Source organism: Sarcophilus harrisii, chromosome 1, assembly GCF_902635505.1.
Source record: "Sarcophilus harrisii chromosome 1, mSarHar1.11, whole genome shotgun sequence".
NCBI lineage: Eukaryota > Metazoa > Chordata > Mammalia > Dasyuromorphia > Dasyuridae > Sarcophilus > Sarcophilus harrisii.
Genome location: NC_045426.1, coordinates 297,030,468 through 297,053,181, shown reverse-complemented (window position 1 = coordinate 297,053,181; position 22,714 = coordinate 297,030,468). Strand labels below are relative to the sequence as shown.

Here is a 22,714-nt window from a genome sequence, read left to right as displayed (position 1 = left end):
CATGTTACTTTGTCCCCATTAACCCCCCCCAAAATGCTAGATGTAAATCCAAGAAATAGGCTCAACTCCAGGCTCTGTCTCTTCCTACCTACATGAACTGTGAGCAAGTAACTTAAACTCTTGGACCTCTGTTTCTTTATCTGAAAAAATAAGTGACTAATTACAATATCTAAAATCTGCAAACATATTGGTCACTTATTTGTTAATTGATTAGATGAAGTTTGAATATTCTTTCATATCTAAATCTATAAAATATAGATAATACTGTTTAATGTTAATGTTCCTTAGGATTATGGAGAACAAAATTCTTAAATCCTAAGTATAATAAGTTATACTTATTGTTTTGACAACACTCAAGAAATAAAACAGGAAACCCTATTCAAGAACAGAGTGAGTTACCTTATGTCCTGGTTCCAAATCAGTTTTGATTTGTCCTGGTTCCAAATCAGTTTCTTATACATAATGACTTTTTATAATATGGAAAATGTACAATACAACTATGGTTTTCTATTAGAGTATATTTGATTTACTCCCCTTAGAAATAATGATCATTTATTCATCTTTGTATATTTTTTAAATCTTGTCTTTTTCTGCTTTTTTCAGCAATTTGTATTCTTCCCTGTCTGAATGGTGGCCGCTGTGTGGCACCATATCAGTGTGAATGCTCAGCTGGGTGGACAGGCTCCCGCTGTCATACAGGTAGGCTTCCTTTGGCAGCTTACAAAAGTTGTAAAGAATTAAATCCACTATATTTTGAGTTCCTTAGTTCTTCTCTTTGAAGGCTGAACATACACAGATTAACAGTACTTAGACTTGGATATCTAGATGTAATTGAGATGTACCAGCCATTAGCAGGAATTCAGTCCATTCAATAGACTTTTATTACATACTTCCTTGTTATATAGAACTATGATGTCATGTATATGCTAGGCAAGATTTGGAGATCAAAAAGACATCCTTCTTACCTTCATGAAGTTTAGTATCTGGAGTGGGGGCATATGGAACAAATTATTACCAACTGGACATGAATAATTCCAGTCCTTTTTATTTACCTAGCTATGATCCTTTATTTTGATCCAAACTTGGCATTTTCCCAAAGGATTGCAGGGAATTTCCAAAAAGGAAGAATATTTGATTTTAAATTACCTAAACCATGTAAATAAAAGCAATTTTGTTTCACTAAAATGTATGTAAAAACATCACTTAGGGGAAAAAATGATTTGTCTTAATTAGTATAAAAACAATTGGTCAGGGCAACTAGGTGGCACAGTGGATAGATCACCAGCCCTGAAGTCTGAGTTCAAATCTGGCTCCAAACATATAACACTTCCTAGCTCTGTGACCCTGGGCAAGTCACTTAACCCCAATTGCCTTAAAAGAAAAAAAAAGTTATGACAAATCATTTAGAAAGGCAATAACTTCCAGTTTTCCACAGAAAATAAATCTGACAAAGACTTTTAAAAAAGAAAAAGAAAGAAAAGGATTTTCTAGATTTTTGGTTTATCAAATAATAAGCAAATATTTTTATTAATTGGGTATGATAAGACCCCAAAAAGGGTGACTGAATTTTACAGCAATTTGGATAAATATTTCGATTTAGACAGACTTATTTACTTATCCACATTTCTTTTTTGTATCCAAAACTGAACTCATCATCCTTCACTCAATACCAATTCCCTTTCAAAAGGACACCATTTTTTTGTACTTGTTACCACAAATTCTTCTGAGTAACCTTGAAGTAAACTTTTGACTTTTGCCTCTCTTCTGTCCCTCATATGAGAATCTTTATATCTCCTCAAACCTCTATCCAGATGTCCTCTATAATTTCTCTTGGATATTTCCCTTCCTCTCCATTTGAAATACCATCACTATTACATTCAAATGCTATAACTTATTCAGCCATTTCTCAACTAATGGATATTCACTTAATTTTCAATTCCTTACCACCACAAAAAGAGCTGCTACAAACATTTTTGCATATGTAGGTCCTTTCCCTTCTTTTATGATTTCTTTGAGATACAACCCAGATAGTAACACTCTTGGATCAAATTTCATGTACAGTTTGGGCATAGTTCCAAATTGCTCCTCAGATTGGTTAGATCATTTCACAAATCCACCAACAATGAATTTAGTGTTCCAGTTTTCTCATATCCCCTCCAACATTTATTATCTTTACATGTCATCTTAGCCAATAGGAGAGGTGTGCAATTGTAATTCAGAGTTGTTTTAATTTACATTTTTCTAATCAAAGGTGATTTATAGCATTTTTTTCATATGAATATAAATAGCTTTAATTTCTTCATCTGAAAATTATCTGTTCAAATTCTTTAGCCAATTATCAATTGGGGAACGATTTGTATTCTTATAAATATGACCCCAAACTCTATATATTTTAGAAATGAGAGCTTTATCAGAAACACTGGCTATAAAAAATATTTTCCAGTTTTCTGCTTCTTTTCTATTCTTGGCTGCATTGTTTTTTTTTTTTTGGTGCATAATCTTTTTAAGTTGATGTAATCAAAATTATCCAGTTTACATTTTATAATATTCTCTGGTTCTTATCTGGCCATAAATTCCTCCTTTCTCCATAGATCTGACAGTTAGACTGTCCCTTGCTCTACTAATTTGCTTATAGTATTATTCTTTATGTCTTAATCATGAACCATTTTCACCTTATCTTGATGTAGAGAGTGAGATATTGGTCAATATCTACTTTCTACCATATAATTTTCCAATTTCCCAAGCAATTTTTGTCAAATAGTGAGTTCTTATTCCAGAAGCTGGAGTCTTTGGATTTAATCAAATCATATAAAACTATAGTCATTGACTATTGTGTCTTGTGAACCTAATTTATTCCACTGATTCTTCAATTTATTTCTTAGGCAGAACCAAATGGTTTTAATGATCATAAACTTTATAACTAACCCACCTAATGAAGTAACTTCCTAATCATTCTTCCCAGGGTCATCAAGCTAATCTTCCTAAAATACTATTGTATATTAGTAATTGTAATACATTGTAATTTCTTTAATGTCTTGGATTTCTTTCATATCTCTCATAGCATCTAGCCAAGTATAAAGAATGCATTAAAAACTTCAATGTTGGTATTTATTGAAGGTTAAATTTTCAAAAGATCTTGTAAGGAAGCAATAAAAATCTCAATTTTTGTTCCAATATTTGAAAAAGTTCTACAATTCAGTATGATATTCACCATGAGTCTGACTTTTGAGAGAAATAGCTATATACTCTTATGTCCTGTAATGTGAAATGAAAGCAAAGCTAGACTTGGCAAAAAGCCCTTCACTCTTTCAGCAAATTGGCTAGCATTTAGAACTACATCTGTGTCTCTCTCTGAAAAGGGACAAAAGGTCTCCCTCTGGAGATTTTTTAATATCTATCTTTCTTAGCCTTTTTTCAGATTATATTTTCTGTTTGAACTGAAACTTTGATTAATGGTTTGTTGGAGGGGAGGGGGGTTACTCTCAGTTTCTGCCTCCCTCTTCTTACTACCTACATTACAATTCTGTGTTTGTGAACGGTAGGTGATATCACAGAAAGACAGCATGGCCATTTTTCTAGTTTTATTGTAGGGAAAAAAAATACTAGTTTCAATGATTAAAAAAAAAAAAAAACAAAGAAAAAGCTTTCTTTGAAAGCTCTGATTCTTCATGGTGACAATTTTCATTCTAACCTGCAGCTGCCTGGCACATAGTAGTACCAAAAAGGGTCCTGGGATTTGAAATGAGAACAACCAACTTTGCATCCCAGCTCTGCTACTTACCACTATTCATGTGACCTTGAGCAAATCACTTAGTTTTCTGTGCTTCAGTTTCCTTATCTGTCAAATGGAGTTGAACTGAATGACTTCTAAAGTCCCTTTCAGCTCATGATCTTGAAGCAAATAACAGACTAGCAGCACATTCTCAATCAGTGAGGCCTGACTGAAACAGTTAAGATGGCAGATAGGAGACGAGAAGTGGTTTCAGCAAGCGGTTGCTGAATTACTAAGACCTCATGTTTACAGATATATAAGTATATTTATAATATACTTGTACAATATACAAATATACAAAAATACAAAGTATTTCTAAATTTCTAAATGTCATATTTGAAAGATTCATAGAGAAGCAGGGCAGACAATAAAGAGTAAAGAGATGATGCCTCGCTAATTTTTCATTGCCTATTCAAATTTTAGATCCCTGATTACCTGTAACATAAAAGTGCTCTCAGTAAATAGAATAAGTGCATCTTTCCTGTCCCCAAGTTTTTTTGTTTGGTTGGTTTTTGTTTTTAAGTGTTCATTAAATCAGATTCCTTTCTTGAATCTGGGAATACATACACAGAGCTATAGTCATGCCATATTTTCGTAATATCTTAACATCTCATCATCTCATTTTATCCATTTATTCATTCTTTCATTTACTGTCTTAAAACCTGCTTTGCTGGGAAATTTTCCTTTTAATATGTTGTAAATATTATCTGTTTATCTGCTACCGTTACTCTGAGCTTTGTCATCACTGAGGAAAAAAAAAAAAACTTGTCCATATATTTCCAAGAGCAAATTTCTCACAGATTTGGAAATTTCTGATTTTGCATCCTATTTTTAGTCTGCAAGCACCAGACTTAAAGTCACATGACAGAATACAATTCAAGTCTTGAATCTACCATGTCGTATGGATTATTATAGAAAAATCAATTCATCTCTTAGGAGATCAATTTGCTTATTTGTAAAATGGCTTAAGTGTAACTTTACTACCTATTTCATAAAGTTTTTGTAAAGAACAATTTTGGCAAAGTGGTCTGGAGGTTACTGAGTATGTAAATGACAGACCTTCACTTTCAGAAAATCATTTTGGCAGTCCTGAGAATGGATTAAAATGAAGAAAGGCTTGAATCAAGGAGCTCTACTAAAAAGCTACTATAATAGTCCAGACAAAAAATGATACAAATGGTGGCTGAGTGGAAAGAAGGAGCACATATGTAAAAATTGTTATAAAAGTGATAAGATTTGGCAACAAATTGAGTATATATTATGAGTAAAAGCAAAGATTTAAGAATGACATAGAAGTTGTGGATGTGACTGATTTAGAGCCCTGGACAATAAAAAATAATAAAGTTGAAGAGAAGAGAGGACCTGATGGAAAAGATGATGAGTTCTGTTTTGGATATTTGAATTTGAGATGCCTACCAAACATCCGGTTGAAAATGTCCAAAAAATAGTTGTTGATGTGAGATTGGAACTGAGGAGAGAGACCAGGCTAGGTTAAATATATATAGATCTGGGAATCATCTGAATAGGGATAAATATTGAATTTTTGACAACTTGATGTTATCATGTGAAAGTACAAAGCAGAGGTTCTTACCATGGCATTCATGGGCTTTGCTTTTTACATTTTGATAATTGTATTTGAAAGTAATTTGTTTCATTTGTAATCCTAGATATTTTATTTTGTGCATCTAAAAACATTAGTATGAGAAGGAATTAATAAAGATCAGCAGACAGCCAATGGGATCCATATCTTTTTTTCTCTGTCACACACACACAAAAGTTAAGGCTCCTAGTATAGCGGAGGAAAGAGAAGAGAGGCCCTAAGAGAGCCTTGGAGGAATACCTATGGTTAATGTACTTAGAAGTTCCAACAAAGGAGACTAAGGAGTGGACAAACAAGTACAGAGACGACTAGGAGAGAATGGTGTCACAAAAACATTCAGCAGAGAAAGTATCCAGAAGAGAGAAAGTGATCAATAATAGCAAATGCTGAAGAAAAGCCAAGAAGGACTAGGATTGAGAAAAGGCCATTAGATAAAGTAATTAGATTTGGGATGTGTTTACAAGGGATTGTTCAGTTGAATAATAAGGTCTTCAAAAGATTTATGCATTACCCTTCGACTCAATAATTCCACTACTAGATCTTTATGTCTAAAGAGATAAAAAACAAAAAAGGAAGAGAACCTATAAAGTCTGGGCTGGCTCCCTGGAGGCCTCAGAATCAACCAGAGTCAGGATAAGCAAAAGTCCTTGGTCTTTAGGGGGAGAAATGAAGGAGATGGACAAAACTGCAAGGAGTTTTACCAAGGACCCTTCCTTGATTCTATAATCCAAAATCTCCTTTCTTTTCTCCTCTTTGTCCTGAGACCAAGTGAAGTTCTCTCACCTCTCTCACTCCATCCCCTGATCCTTACCTACAATTCTCTTAACCCCAAGCATTGAGCTAGCATCAACAGTGAGAACAGAAATTCCAAACATATGCTAATAGAGTTGTTGTCCAATAGGTAATTAGCCTTAAGTGCTCGGGGCTGTCTTATTCAAGCACACCTTTTAAGAGTTTCAGCCCTTTACACCTATGTATAAAAAATATTTATAGTTTCTCTTTTCAGGTGGCAAAGAACTGGAAATTGAGGGGTTGCCCATCAATTGGGGACAAGTTACAACTTATATGATTATGATAGAATACTATTGATCTTTAAGAAATGAGGAACAGAATGCTCTCAGAAACACCTGGAAGGACTTAAATGAATTGATACAAAATGAAATGAATAGAACCAGGAGAATAATGTACAGAGTAACCACAATATTGTAAGATGATGAATTGTGAATGTCTTAGTTATTCTCAGTATAATAACTCTAAAAGACATATGGTAAAAAAAAAAAAAAAAATTAAAAAAAATACTATTCATCCCCAGAGGAAGAAATGATGTAGTTCAAATGCAAATTGAAGTTTACTTTTTTTAAACTTAGATTTTTTCCTTTGGTGTATGTTTTAACAACATTATTAACATGGAAGTATGTTTTGCATGATTCACACATACATGTACATCAAATTGCTTACTTTCTCAGTGGATGGGAAAGAAGGAAGGAGAGAATTTGGAACTCAATTTAAGAATGAATTTTTAAAATTATTTTTACATGTAACAGAAAAAATAAAATACCAAATAAAAATAAATTATGAAAAAATATATATCCACTAAATACACATGTATTTTTTTTTTTTAAACATAGCTGTTTGTCAATCTCCCTGCTTAAATGGTGGGAAATGCATCAGACCAAATCGATGCCATTGTCTCTCTACTTGGACTGGACATGATTGTTCAAGGTAAGTCAAACAGACAGTGACATTTGCTCGAGGGTAACCTTGAATCAAAGCCATTTTAAAGTTCTTTATTATAGAGTTATTTCAAAACTTTTTTTTGATGTGAGGACAAGAAGAACAACTCATTCAGGTTTTTGTAGTGCTTGACAGATTATAAGATGTTTTCTTTAAAGCAATGCAGTGATGGATAGGATGCTCCTATTTTACAGAAAGGAAAAAAATGAGGCTCAGAATTGGTGACTTGCCCATGGTCACACTGGAGAGTGAGAACAATTAGAGGAAGAGAAAGAGGAGAGAATGAAAGAAGAGAAAGAATGGGAGTGGAGGCAGGGAAAAAAAAGTATTGAATGAAGGAAAGGGAAGAAGCTAGCTAACTTTAACTTCAATAGTGTCTCTGTTTTCCTACCATTCTTATTAATAATGAAATTCATATTCACAATTGGTTCAGTTTAGTGAGAAAGTAAAGCTTTCTTTTTATTTCTGACTTTGAAAAATGGGACAAGATAGTAAAGATATAAACTAAATCCCAAAGTCTGTTAATATGGGACATGTTCCTTACTGGTGGAAATCAAAGCCCCATGTCTATTACATAAATAATCCATGTTATATCAGACTTTCACTGTATGTAGTTATGACCCAGGAGACAAGATTCAAACAGCAAAACATCCATAACTCCTTGCAATAAGAAGTCATTTTGTACTAGAGCTGTGTTATAATTTTAATTCTTGACACCAGGGAAGTATATTTTTTGCTCTTCCCAAGGAAGCAATCTGATCAAATGAATTTAAATGAAAGCATCAGTGACTCAACTTTCTACTGACTTTCAGAACAATAGCCCTACAAGGTTGCTTTTTCAAAGACTTCAAATCATATATATCTATAGATCGCTTACATTTCAGGATGTGTTATGGTAGAAAGATCTGGAATCTGGAAACCTAGGTTCTAGTTTTCATCAAATGTTGAGCTACACTTTACCTTGGACAGATAAGTCACTTCTCTTCAAGCCTTAAGATCTTGGCATATTAAAATGAAGGTGGAGAATGGGAGAATGAAAAAGGAGGGCAGACTTTTGAAATAGTAGTGGTACTGATAGTATTTTAAGGTTTTCAAAGCACTTTTAATGTATATTACCTTCTTTGGTCCTATAAATTATCTCAATATCTCTTCCAGCTAAGTGGTTGGGTGAAATTTTTGCCTATCATAATGAATAATTCAATAATGACCTAATTTCCAGAGTCAGTAACAAGTCCTAGCATTCCTAGGCTTCCCTAAAGAAGAGGCATCTAACTTGCAGCCCACTTTCCCTACCTGTCTGCAGAACTCTCTAGTGCTGCTTGAACCGGATTGAAAAGATAAACACACAGATAGTATTTATTTGTTGTTTCCTAAGTCAATATATAGTCCCCAGGTGTCAGTTTCTATTTGATACTAACTACCTAAATCACACTTCAGAGGTGAGTGGGCCATCACTGACTTTACAATCCTGTAAAGCTGACCTCATCTGAAAAACTTTAAATAAATTAAAAGAAGAAATATTCTTTTGGAATTTCTCTATATCCCACAAAATCCTTTACAGACTAAGTATTCAACAAATACTATCAATAAAAGTCAATCCATAAATGAACTTATAAAGAGTTTAGGAATCCATCATCCTAAAAATGCTTGTACCCTTGGTTAAATTCCACTCATGACTGTTTTTTCTTTAGACTGCAGTTCACTTAGATGGATTTGTTTGTTTGTTTCTCCGCAGGAAAAGAAAAGCTGGGTTTCATCCCTTCTAACTATCCTACAGGAAAGCAGCTTTCTCAAAAAGACAAGATCATCTCTTCTAGCCAGTCCTTGGGGATTCTAGAACATGGACATTAAAAATCCAACATGGTGCTGGTTTTTCTTTTTTTGGAAAATTATTTTGTTATTTGTGTTGTCCTTGTTTATGTTTTACTATTTTAATTTTGTGATATATATTTTCCCTTGAGTTTTTCATTAAAAGTCTGACTGTATTTTCATATGCAAAAATGTATATTAAATATATGCTGCTATGCCCACATAAAATGTACATATTCTGCCATCTATTAGGGAAATTTCATGTATACATTTTGGTCACAATTTTTAAATTCCTTCTTAAATATGTTTACCAAACACAAATTTTGCTGCCAAGCAGCATAATGCAGGCTTTCCATTCCATAGACTTCCCAAACCCACCACATAATCCAGAAGCCAAGCCATAGCTAGATAACTGGTTATATTAATAACATGTAAACTATCCCACAATTTTCTAGAACCATTTAAGTTTGTAGCCACCATACTCTGTGAAGATGAATAAATGAAGGAAGAGACTCTGGTTCATCCCATCTATATAGTGTGGCATTATTTTCTTGGAAATGCTTATAAACAATAAATTTTTCATCTTAACTTGGCTAGATATTTAGTGATTGGACTAATTCCCTTAAACTCTTCCCCGATATGAGATGCTAGACAGCAGAAATAGTCAGTTGCCATGGAAATAAAAGAAACTCAGTTAACTTTGCCCTCCCCCCCAAACAGTAGACACAGAAAGAGAAGGCAAAATTCATAGTAGAAAGAAACTCCTAGGAAATAAAGAGCTACAAAGAACATTGGTTTTGTTTGTTTTTTGTTTCATTTTACCAGAACTGTGATTTTAACAGAGTAGGGAGCTCCTGGTGAGGGGCTTCTTCTACCAATAAGATACATGGGTATTTTCTCAGAAACTTATAGTATTAGAATCCTTTAGGACACTGGAATGTTGTGATTTGCCCAGATCTTCTTGACTCCAAAGCCAGCTCTTTATACATTATGCCAGGCTAAGGGCATAATTCTTTCATTATTATTAGTAGTAGTATAGCTTTTTATTTACAAGACATATGCATGGGTAATTTTTCAGCACTGACAGTTGCAAAATCTTTTGTTCCAATTTTTCCCCTCCTTCCTCCCACCCCCTCCCCCAGATGGCAGGTAGTAAAGGCACAATTCTTGAAGGAGCCTCTGTCCTTCTCTCTAGTTTCAATCTCACTTCTATAACCACTGTATAATTACACACAAATGCCCTACTGTAACTCCCACCCACCAGAACAACAAAACAAAAAAGAGACAAAGCAACAACAACCCTCTCACATTTAGGGGTGACAGTGAATGAAAAGGCAGTTGAAAGTGGCCCAGGAACACATTTTATAATAATTTAAAAAGAGAGGAAAAAGGAATGCATGAAAGAGAAGACAAAAACAGGAAAATGAAAGAAAAACAGGATTCTATGCTATTCCAGAGCAGTTAGGGAGCTCAGAAGTGAGAAGGGAAATAAAAAGTGTTACCAATCCATCTTCAAACAAAAACCATTACAGGTTCTCTCTAGTCTCTCTGGAAGCCTTACAAGATTCACCATCTCCAGAATTTTCTGTTCTTCCATGGTTAATGACTTAGTACCTGGCTTTGCCATTTACAGTTCTTATTTCTGGATGCTAAGAAATTCCAAGTGCTATATCCATTGGGTTGAACTGGGAAAATAAAGAGGAAAACAATTACATGATTTGAGTTTGAACTAAAGCTTCACTAAAAGTTGAGAAATTTTCTGCCCCATAAGTTCCCATTGGCATTTGACTGGACTTACAGGATTTCTTAAATTTTTTCTATGACCCTGTGTATATAAGTATATAAAATAGGTATACAAAGCAAACGTTTACTGATAATAAATCATAATTTCATGACCCCCCTTTACAAAAGTTCAGTTATGAGACCCCATATGGGGTTGTGAACCACAGTTTAAGAAGCTGGGGATTACACCATTCTTGAAATAACAGCTAGTATTTTACTTTGTATGAAAGAAATCTGTCAATGGCACTCAAATATATCATGGATAAATACACAGTCCTATTCTAATGTAGTTTTTTCAGGCAGGGTAAGGCAAGGAAAATAAAATCATAGATGTAGAAGGGACTTCAGAGATTATCTGGTCTTATCCCTTCATTTTATAGAAATGGAAACTGAGTCCAATATAAATAAAATGACATTCATGGTTAATTAATGTAATTCAGATAATTGGTGTAAGAGAGAGGATATGAAATGAGGTCTTTTAAGTCCAGAGCCAAATATGGCACAAATGGAAACGTGCTTATGTAAAAAGAGGAAGATTTGAATTCAAATCCCACTTCAACCTTTTGTTAACTTCATGACTGTGGACAAGTACATACTACTTGTGGCCTTGGTTCTTTATCTGTTCAATGAGAGGATTGAACCAGATAGGCCCTAAAACCCCTTGCAACTCTAAATCTATGACTTTTTCTTCTATATTTCATACAAATAACAGTATCCTCAACCTAGAGAAGTTCCGTATAGTAGAAAGAGAATTTGACTTGGGAATTGAGTCTTAAACTTACAACACAATGAACACTAGCTTCAGGTGCTTTGGTGAGATTCTTAGAGCCTCAATTTTTCTCCTCTACAAAATAGAAATAAAAATGTTTATACCAACTGCCTCATACAGTTGAGAAGAAGATGTTGGATTGTATTATTAATAATGGGTGGAATAGTAGAAAAAGCTCTATAAATATGGATTTATAATATTGTATGAGTACTGATTTAGTAAATTGTCTATCTACCTTTAACCTTCTCTGCTCCTACTTCCCCCCTTTTTCCATCCGCTTTACCAATTGCCACCGATATCAGAATTACTTATTTGGAAGAGGGGAACTTGATGACCTGTAGGGCTCATTCTATGATTCTGTGATTCCAAGGTCTGATCAGTGTTTTATTCTTTATATCTGCTGCTTCCAGCAGAGAACTAACTCCAACAGATCAAAGTAGGTCCCTTTAAGATATATATATATATATACATGGTATTAGGAGCAAGAACTATTGCTTTGTGTTCTGTTTGGAGCATCATAAAGAGTAAATTCTCTGAAACTAGGATAAGTCATTCAAGGAGAGTTGGAATGAATCTCAGAGGCTGACCCCCTCATTTACAATTGAGCAAACTGAGGTCAAACAGAGTTAATCAATCAACTATTGATTAAGCACAAAATATGTTCTAAGCACTGTGCTAAGTTCTGAGGATACTTAAAGAGACAAAAGAGCCTCTACCCTCAAAGAGCTTATAATCTAATGTTTACTTGACCAAAGTCATATAGGAAAGTTGAGAATCAAGATTTTGAACCCAGGTCCTTTGACCAAAACCATTGCATACCTGTATATATGTATATATGTATATATATATATATGTGTGTGTATATATATAGAGAGAGAACCAGGCTTAAGGGAAATAGAACATTGAAAAGGGGGAGCAGACAACTGACACTTAATCCTGTCTTTATCTTGGAGCAAGTTATTTCTAGCAAGACTGAAATGAGCACTAGACCTGGAATTAGGAAAATCTAAGTATAAATCGTGCCTCTGAATTTGCTAGATGTATGACCCTGGGTAAGCCTTCTGTTGCCTCAGTTTCCTCAACTGTAAAATGGGGATAATAACACCTACCTCACAGAATTGTTATGAGGGTTAAATGAAATAATATCTGTAAAGCTCTTAGGACCAGTGGTAGATAGTATATAAATGCTGTTTACTATTTTTATAATTCTTATTACATTTCTGGATCTCATCTACACAATGAGGGGATAGGACTAGGTACAATTTAAAATTGTGTTCAGCACTTAAAATTTTCAATCTATGGGAAATGGTATAGATATTTTTGCCAGCATCAACTGGGAAGAGCTATGTGGCAGCTATGCTTCTTCTAGAAGTCAGTATAAACGGATATCCATCTTCTCTTAACCCATTAAGATTTAAATAGCTGAAATAGCACTTGAACTTGTGGATCAAAGATTTGTGATTGAATCCTGCCTTCAGCTGGGACTCTAGTCATAGGACTTTATGTCACTGAAATGTGGGAAGACCCATGAAATGTCATTTTCCAGTTTTTCTGCGTGGGATGAGAGTATTACTTAGGGAGATAGTCTGGAGGAACTCCAGTGGAAAGATTCACTTAGAAACTCAGAACTTAAACTTATGAAAAAGAGATTTTATAGATAACAAATATTAATGTCAATAAATGTTGTAGCTTCTTATTGGAATTTAACCTGTATTTTTCTGCCAAGCTTCCACAATAGTCTATCCTCAGATGTACACAATATGGAGAAGACTGTGTGGCTCAGACAAAGGGGTGAATGACTACCATATCATTTTTAAAAAGCTGGAGATATCTCTAGGAGCAAAATGAAGGTTTATTACACATTCTCACAAGATGTGGGCATCCCTCCACTCGGGCGCCTTAGAAACTGCCTTTCAGCATTTTAAATAGTCCCTAATGCAAAACCCCCTCCCACCACTGACCCTCATCCTCATTGACTGAAGATCTTTCATTCTAAACATGAAATCGAACTTTGCCCAATAAGAGCATAGCTTCCATATTTGGTTTAAGTGGAGGTAGGAAGCAGATGATGTCATAGAAGAATAGCAGGAAGGGAAAGTAGGTCCTAAGGGTGTGGGTTCAGGCCTATTCTAACTCTGGGGTTGGGGAAGCCTTGCTTGATTTTCACAGTTGTCTGACAGATTTCACTCCATCTTGTTCAGGTTGGTTTTCAGTTTAGAAATGCTTTTCTTTTGAGGCGCCCCAGTATGGTACAAGAGAAAATATAATTTCCCAGAAGTAAATGAGTAAGACTCCAGGAACTAGCTTTGATGATGTGAATCAAAAGAAATAGAAAAATGAGCAATGGTTTGGGTTACGTGAGAGCCTGCCTTTGGGCGTCCTGCCTCACGAATGTATCTTTTATTGTGTATAGTCCAACCACAAATTCCATTAGAAATTGATGTGTAGGTAGAGGTAGTGCATTGTATAGGAGTCAGAAAGACATGAGTTCAGATCCAGGCCCAGACACTTACTCTGGGCAAGTCACTTAACCCCAATTAGAAGGAAGGAAGAAAAGAAGGAAGGTGGAAAGAGAGACAGAGATGGGGAGGAAGATGGAGAGGGAGGGAAATGTGGAGGAAGAAAGAGAGAAGAAGGGAGGAAGAGAAAGAGAGGGAAGGAGGGTTTGGGAGGGAGGAAAGAAGGAAAGGGGAAGGAAGGAAAGAAGGGAGGGAGGGAAGAAGAAAAGGAAGGAAAAAAGGGAAGAAAGGAGGGAAGAAGGAAGGGAGGAGGAGAGGAGGAAGGGAAGGAATAGCTCTTCTATAATGCCAAGATTTTATGGAATTTTCTGTATAAGATTAGAGTTGCTTTCTTGTACCTCCTACTTGGTGAGAAAAAACCTGAATTTTTCTTTTGACTGAAGACTTTTCATTTATTCTTTTCTAACCTTTATAACCCTAACCCTCAGACCTTCAGACACTTTTTTTTTCTCCTGAATCAATTGGGGGTCACACAGCTAGGAAGTTTTAAGTGTCTGAGGCCAGATTTGAAGAACTCGGGTCCTATCTGACTTCAGGCCTGGTGCTCTATCCACTGCACCATAAACTCCTATAGCAACAATTCCAATCAACAACTACCCATTCCAATAAATAATAGCCCAAGACTTGGGGGAGGGAGAGGATTGGAATAAAACAGAATCTCAAAGAAAAATCTTTTTACTTTCTTTAAAAAAAAATTAAAAAAATTTTCAGCCACTGGTGCTCCAAGACTTAAAGCTACTATTCATAAAATTTATAGATCTGGAGAAAAAAGGACCTAAGATTTCATGAAGTCCAATCTACTCATTCTATAGATGAGAAAACTAAGACCCAGGAATATTTTAGTTTACCCAAAACCAGGTAGTAAGCCTCAGAGATAGAATTTTAACCATATCCTCTGGCTCCAAAGAGGGTTAATACTCATTCCACTGCTTAAGTAGAGTCTGCTTTGTTTGGAGTTGACTGTTAGGATTCTTTAAAGAGACTTTTCCTCATGGTGTTTGCTGAAACTGACAGCAAGCAGATGCAGGTTCTTGTTTGGCTGGGGCCCCTCTGACATCCTATCTTTGGCAGAATTGTTGTCTTTTTCCTGCCTGGACACTGACCAAGCCACTGTTCTTATGAATCATTTTCAAAAGTTCTTTCACTGTGCCCTAATAAGTTGTAACCTGCCTCATCACATGCCTGATCCTCACCCTCTTGAATCATCCAAATCTTTTCATAATGTCATCTGGACAGTAGAAAACAGCATGCATCTGCTAATATGTGTTCTCAAATAAAAATGCATCATGCTAGCAAGAATACCTGAGAATAGTGATGTCAAACACCTTAAATCCTTTTAAATCCCTCAATTCTCTTAAAATCCAAGACTCCCCAGTACAGCCAGAGAAAGATGAAGATGTTATTTGGGAATTATTTAACAAAATAAAAACACCCCCAAATATAAATAATATTAATATGTGTTTTTTAAGTTAAGATGCTACCCACAGAGATCATTCACTTTTTCTATTTGAGTTTGATGTCATTGCTTTGCAGGGGTCCTCAAACTACGACCCGAGGGCCAAATGTGGCAGCTGAGGACGAGTATCCCCCTCACCCAGGGCTATGAAGTTTCTTTATTTAAAGGCCCACAAAACAAAGTTTTTGTTTTTACTATAGTCCGGCCCTCCAACTGTCTGACGGACAGTGAACTGGTCCCCTATTTAAAAAGTTTGAGGACCCCCTGCAAGTTTAGAGTATATCTAGGGACAAACCTAAAAAACAAAAAAGTTTACAATTCTTCCTATCTGCAAGCTACTCTTCAAATTAAGAGAAGATACACTGTCAAAGAATAAAATGAAAGACATGGCCCAGGTAAAAATAAGAGTCAATATATAAAATGAGTTTTACATTTATCTACATGGCTGGCCTCATGATTACCCATGTTCCTTAACATGTCTGAATGATTAGTTATTTGAGAGGTCATGTGGTACAGTTGAAACAGGGTTGTTTCTGGAGGTTGAGGACTTGGGTTCAAATTCTGGCTCAAATAAATATTAACAATATGACCCTGGTTTAGTCAGTTTCTTGGCTTTCATTCTTCATCTGTAACATGAATGGATTGAACTAGAGGGTTTTTGAAGCCTCTTTTAGTTCTAAATCTGTAATATGGAGGCATGTAATACAGATTTAGACATATATGCATTCGTGTTTCTAAAATATGATATTTTAGAAATATGTTTTAATTTGCTTTGGCTTTTGATTCCCTTGCATAGTCCATAGTAAGAGATATCTCTTACTCTAAGCAACAGAGACAGGATGTTGCCCAGCATCAAGACTACTTCTGGCTCCAATAGTCCTTAGTGTTGTTTAATTGCAGTCAGAGTTTATGATGTTTAGGTAAGAACTATAAGTCTGCATGGGATCACACCCAATATCCTCTGGCACTGTTCACAGGATAGCTCAGACTTTTCATAATTCATGAATTTGATATTTATGAAAGGTTGGTTGAGATGAAACTTCTTGAGCCTGATTAAAGACCTTTTCATTAAAGGACTTAAGAGAGGATCTGTAGATCAAAAGAACCTCAGATCTACCAGAACAGCACGTGATAGAAGGGGCATCACATACAGAAATAAATCTTTTCCTACACCCCAAGTCTCATTTTAAAAACAAAGTTACAGGAATTATGCTTCTGTTTGTCCAGTATAAGTATTCAGCTTTTATTTTATAACATTTGTACTATCTTTTCCCCCCAATCAACCTAGCATTTAGGTTAGTAAGCTGGACTTGAAAATCAAAAACTTGGGTTCAAATATTATATCAAACACTTCCTAGCTGTGTAATCCTAGCCATGCCATTGAAATTCTGTCTGGGGGGCAGCTAGGTGGCAAGTCACTTAACTCCAATTGCCTTAGCAAAAAAAAAAAAAAGAAAAGAAAAAAACTCTGTCTGCCTCAATTTCTTATCTGTAAAATGGGAACAATAATAGCATCCACTTCATAAAGTTTGTGGCAAAGATCAAATGAGATGACACATGGAAACTGCTTTACAAATCTTAAAGCAATCTTATTGTGCTTCAATCTAGTTGATTCAGTGGATAGAGTAATACAGTGGATAGAGTACTAAAAAAAATTAAAGACTTGAGCCTCAGACTCTAATGAGCTGGATGACTTTAAGTAAGTCATTTACTATCAATTTTCTGATCTGTAAAATGAGGGAGTTGGATTCAACAATATTGAAAAATCTGTGATTTTTTGAACTTGAACTTAAGTGCCTATTATGTGCCAAGTGGAACAAAAAGATTTAGTTCTGAGTAGAGTAAGTTCTCAATAAATATTGATTAATTGATTTGGCTAAGTTAGACATTTGGTGGTAACAAATGCTTCTGTTCTGAAGAAAAAGCCAGATGATCTCAACTTTTTAGTGCTTGACTGCTATAAGTCTAGACTATGTGAAGAATTCATTTAAAAAACAAATACATGGAGCAGCTAGTTGGCATAGTGGATAAAGCACCAGCCCTGGAGTCAGGAGGACCTTAGCTCAAATCCATCCTCAGACACTTAACACTTACTAGCTCTGTGACTCTGGGTTAAGTCACTTAACCCCAACTGCCTCATCGAAAAGACATTCATTTAAGTCTGGGAGGCGGAAAATAGATACATTTCTCTGTAATATGCCATAGGATGTCATGGAGGGAGAAAAGACTCTGGGACACCAAGAGACTACTCCAGTGTAAGAGAGAAGGGCCCAAGTCAAACCTAGGTAGTATCTTACATAGGATTCTTACTGACAGAATGATAAACTCGGTCTTTTTAAAATATCAATATCCTGGGATAAAATTGCTATTGCCACACCTTGGCTATAGTTTTACATATGGCTTCATTAGTATTTAAATAACATTCACAACAACTCCATCTCATCAAATCCATCTATTGCAAAGGATATCACTGCATATTACTTCTAATGTTTGTATGTGTCATTACCCTATGAATAAAGCTGCACTCTGTTTAGTAACTGGAAATATCATACCCCTCCTTTTTTTTTTTTTTTCTGGTCACTATATCAAAAAACATTTACATCTTTGCAGACATTGGGGAATATGACAGGTAAAAACAGTCCAATAATTTAAGCCCAGAGTAGCAGAATAAACATGTTGTTTTGACCCAAGACAAGTCCTACTCCCTTTCTGACACTACTGGTGTGTAACATTGGACAAGTGAATTCACCCCTTCATCATAAAGTCATAGGATTCTAGATCCAGAGCTGAAAGGACACCCAAAGGCCATCTAATCCAATCCCTTTATTTTGCATAAAAGGAACCACCAGTGCAAACTCAGCCATGGTCATTCAGGTAGGTCAGAGACTGGCTGTTAACTGAAGTCCTCTGATTCCGCAGTAAGTGGTCTTTCCATTGTCTCACACCAGAGCAAAAATCACATTTTTGTAATTGCAAATTGTAAATGGCAATTCTTGCGTCAAGAGGAAATGTCTCAAAACACATGGAGGAGAAAGGTGGATGGGGACCAAATTCATTTGAGACAGGGGAAAGACCTCAAAAAAGGTCCTGTGGAGGAAGAGTGAGGCTGTGTAGGGCCCTAGGTATCTGCCACAGCAGTAATGAGCAGGGTAAAAACTAGTTTAATAATGGACTCTCTGGGGTATGGCTGCTGGGTCTAATTTCTATTGCTAACTACCTGTTTAACACGATTATTTCTAAACATTAGTCCTCTGGAACAATGTCTCATTGTCCCTTCCTACTTAGGGCTCTATATCTAAACCACATAAAAGATTAATTTCTTTTCAAGGGTTTTTCTTCCTTTGCAGAAATTGCTTTTCAAGATATTTTATTCCTCATCTTCAGTATTAAGGTATTTTTCTGGTGCCCTATGGTGAATAGTAGCAGAGTTAGATTTGGGGAAAAGGTCCTGATTTCTAATTCTACTCTTCATCTACTAGATTGAATTGAGATCTCCAAAGAGAGTTAAACACGGTTTCTTCTGCGTCATTGCCTCAGGTCATGGGAGGGGTAAGAAAGAACATGAGATTCAGTCTCTTTGGAGATCTCAATGCTATTTACCCTATTGGGTTGCCATAGAAACAAAACCATGAGACATATAATAGGCTGGGCATATACATGATTTGTTGCAAAGATTTTTCTTTATGGTTAATATTAAAGGAATGAGTGAATAAATGAATGAAAAAGCAGTCATGTCAAAAAGGATAGAATATTGAACATGGCTCAGGAAGCCCTGAGTTCAGATCTTGCCTCCTACAGTTACTGTGAAACCCTGGGCAATGCCCCTAACTTCTCTGTATGTCAGTTTCTTAATATGTAAAAATGAGGAAATTAGACCCAATGGCTTCGTAAGGTTCTTTCCAACTCTAAACTGTGATCCTATCCTAAAATTCCACCAAATGAGTTGTTCTTTTAAAACTATCAAACTCATTCCTTTGTTTTTCCCCTGAGGCAATTGGGCTTAAGTGACTACTTGCCCAATGTCATACAGCTAGGAAGTGTTAAGTGCCTAAGACCAAATTTGAACTCAGGTCCTCCTGACTTCAGGACTGATGCTTTTTACCCACTCCACCATCTAGCTGCCCCATCCCTTTTCAATTATCATTCAAATTCTCCTTGGAAGAATTATTCCAGCAAGTCAAATTTTGTTATACTAGAGATGGAGAGATAATACAGAGGATTGAAGAGCCAAATCCAAACTTTACATCATAATATAGCAAATTTTGTTCCAGAGGCAAGTACCTTAGTTGACAAATCCAGCTGATACAGGGAAGGAGCCAAAAGGGAGGGATTACTGGAAGTGGGAGGGGGAATGGTGGGAGGCCAGGTGGCTGTTACAGTGAGAGAGAGTAAAGGAGTATACTGGGGATACAAATGCAAATATGATTTAGTTCCTGTTCCCAAGGAACAGACATTTTAAAAGGGAGAAACAATACACCTAAGGTTGCAATGGCTAGGAGAGGGTGTTTTTAAAGAATTGGTAGAGTCATACCATAGGAGAGCTGATTGACAAGTCCTTTCCATTAATAATAGCACTATTGATTAGACTATGTTCGGTGTTCTGAGTGTTCTAAGCAGGACCCAATGCCATGGTCATCAACGCAGAGTAGATGACAAGGTGCAATGGCCCAAAAGATTCCACAGCAACAGCAGCAAGGCTGATGTTTTCCAAAAAAAAAAAAAAAAAAATTTTAATGAATTTCCAATTGACTCAATAGAGATCTATCTCTGGAATGAGGATAGTTGGATCAAGAAGAGATTCTTAGACATTATCCATTCAGTCCTAAACCTTTTATTTTATAGAAGATGAAATGGAGTCAGGGTAGTAAAGCAAACTGACTAATATCTACATTTCTAAGTGTTTAGGGGAGGGGAAGTAGTAAGAAAATTTCTACCTTTCCCATATAAAGAAGTGGGGAGTGTGCATTAATTTTGTTTTTGGACCCTAACATAAAACTTACAGACTTATAAAGTGTACCAGTTATAAATTCGCAAGCTAAATTTCTGTAATATAAGACAGGATAGGTTACTTTCCAAGTTGCTATTTGGCTGTTTCAATGATAGGTGGTGCAGTAGCTAGAGTATTGGACCTAGAGTCTAAATCCAGAATTCAAATCCAGCCTCAGACATTTACCGACTATGTGACTCTGGGTAAGACACTGAACTTTAGTTTGCCTCAGTTTCCTTATTTATAAAAAGGAGATGATAATAATGACACCTACCTCCTAGGGTTGGTGTGAGGACCAAATGGAATAATTATGAAGTTCTAAACACAGTGCCTAGCACATAGTAAGCACTATATTGTTGTTGCTTCCTTGTTTTCAGTCATGTCCAACTGTTCAAAACCCTATTTAAGGTTTTCTTGGCAGATACTGGAATGGTCTGACATTTCCTTCTCCTGCTCATTTTACATATGAGATAACTAAGGTAAATTTGTCCAAGATCACAAGGCTAAGGAGTGTCTGAGATTAGATTTGAAAAAGGGAAAATGAGACTCTCTAACCCCAGGCCCTGTATTTTATCCATTGTGCCACTTAGCTACCCAGGCACTACATAAATGTTAACTATTATTATTATTAGCTGTTACTCTGATGTAAGGTTGTACTTATCCTATCTGCCCACCAGAGTCATAGGATCTTAGATTTAGACATAGATGGTATCCCAGAAGTCAACTAGTCCAATATCCTCATTTTACAAATAAGGAAGTTAAAATTCAAGTGCTAGATCCTGGATAGCTAGATGGGTGTTGACTGTATTACAGTAAACAAACTGAAAGCCTAGCTCTGAGGCAAGTAGAGAGGAGCACTAATAGAATTACATGTTTGATTTTGATTAGGCCTTTTGTTTAAGGAGACTTTATTATAGAACCAGCCCAGGTAGAAGTCTCTGGAGGTAAAATTCTTAGATGAATCTTTTGCCTTAACTAAATTATCATAACATAGTTACTGTATCCAATCAGACAGCCAAGTTATGATGTCAAACTTCAAGATTTCTCCTATAGAAGATATACTCAGGCAACTAGGTGGTACAGTAGAAAGAGCACCAGCCCTGAAGTCAGGAGGACCTGAGTTCAAATTTGACCTTTGCTAAGTTACTTAACACTTCCTAGTTGTGTGACCCTGAGCAAGTCACTTAACCCCAATTGCCTCAGGGGGGAAAAAAAGACTACTCTAGGTTATATTTTCTCTATAAAAGACTTTACTACAATTCTTTTAGATTTAGTCCACCAGTCAATGATTCATTCCCACCTCATGTTACCTCTTTCCTTGTTAGGGCTAACTCTTTTTAGGGTGCTAAATTCCTTTTAGGGTTAGCCCATCAGTCATTGGAGTAATTCCCTTCCCCTGCTAATTCTTTTCTGGGATTAGTCTGCTTTCTTATGGATTTAGACCACTCATCAGCATAATAAAATCATTGATGCTTGATTTGGAGGATGTCTAAATCTAGCAATTCTTTTGAAACAACCCAAAACATAGGCCTGTAACCCTGATGAGATATGGAACGTGGCAGGAATATGGGTTGGTCTCCTAGTTCTCCAAAACACCAAGCTAGGGCGGGTTCGCAGCGAGAAACGCTACACAAAAGGCTGTGATAAGAAAAGGTACTTTATTAAAGAGAGAAAGACACTAAGATGTTCTCTTAGTGGGCAATATCAGAGATTTGCTAAGAGACATTTTCTCAGGGCTTACAGAAACAAAACAATTTGGGTTTTGCATCCGAAAGGAACATACTTGGGATGGGTTTGCATCCAAAAGGTGCATAGGTTTTACATCTGAAAGGGACATACTTGGGATGGGTTTGCATCCAAAAAGGTGCGCATCTGAAAGGAACATTTTAATGCAGATGCTCTCCTGGGTCAGACTGTATTGTCCTCATCAACCCCAATATATTTTTGGGGTTGTAATGCCAAAGAAACTGAGCAAGATAGAGATTAGAGAGTGTTTAATTTATTAAATGGAAAGATATGCTGGGACCAAATGAATCCATGGGGTTTGGTCCCAGGGCTGAATGAAATTATGGGCTCCGAGAATCCAGCCAACAATGTGAGTTCTCAAGTACATATATACAGACAGACTCAGAAATACATATATACAGGCTAGTGAATAGACTGAGGCAGGGGCGGAGGCAGGATGCTGAGAGCAGGGTGGAGTGAGCCATGGGAGATGAGATGACATAATCAGGGGGAGGTACCCCAGACTTGAGGAGAGGAATCTTGATAAGAAGGTATCTGATA

At 36.0% G+C, this 22,714-nt stretch overlaps 1 protein-coding gene across 1 annotated transcript in view; it reads left to right on the top strand.

The window, feature by feature from the left end:
- Positions 1-9,706, top strand: part of SVEP1 (sushi, von Willebrand factor type A, EGF and pentraxin domain containing 1) — a 340,179-nt gene extending 330,473 nt beyond the window's left edge. Inside the window, exons 46-48 of the mRNA XM_031944100.1 lie at positions 604-699; positions 7,001-7,094; positions 8,842-9,706. Coding sequence (XP_031799960.1) covers positions 604-699; positions 7,001-7,094; positions 8,842-8,872 — 221 coding nt within the window. The 3' untranslated portion in view covers positions 8,873-9,706. The remainder of the gene's footprint in view (positions 1-603; positions 700-7,000; positions 7,095-8,841) is intronic.
- The last annotated feature ends 13,008 nt before the right edge of the window (positions 9,707-22,714 follow it).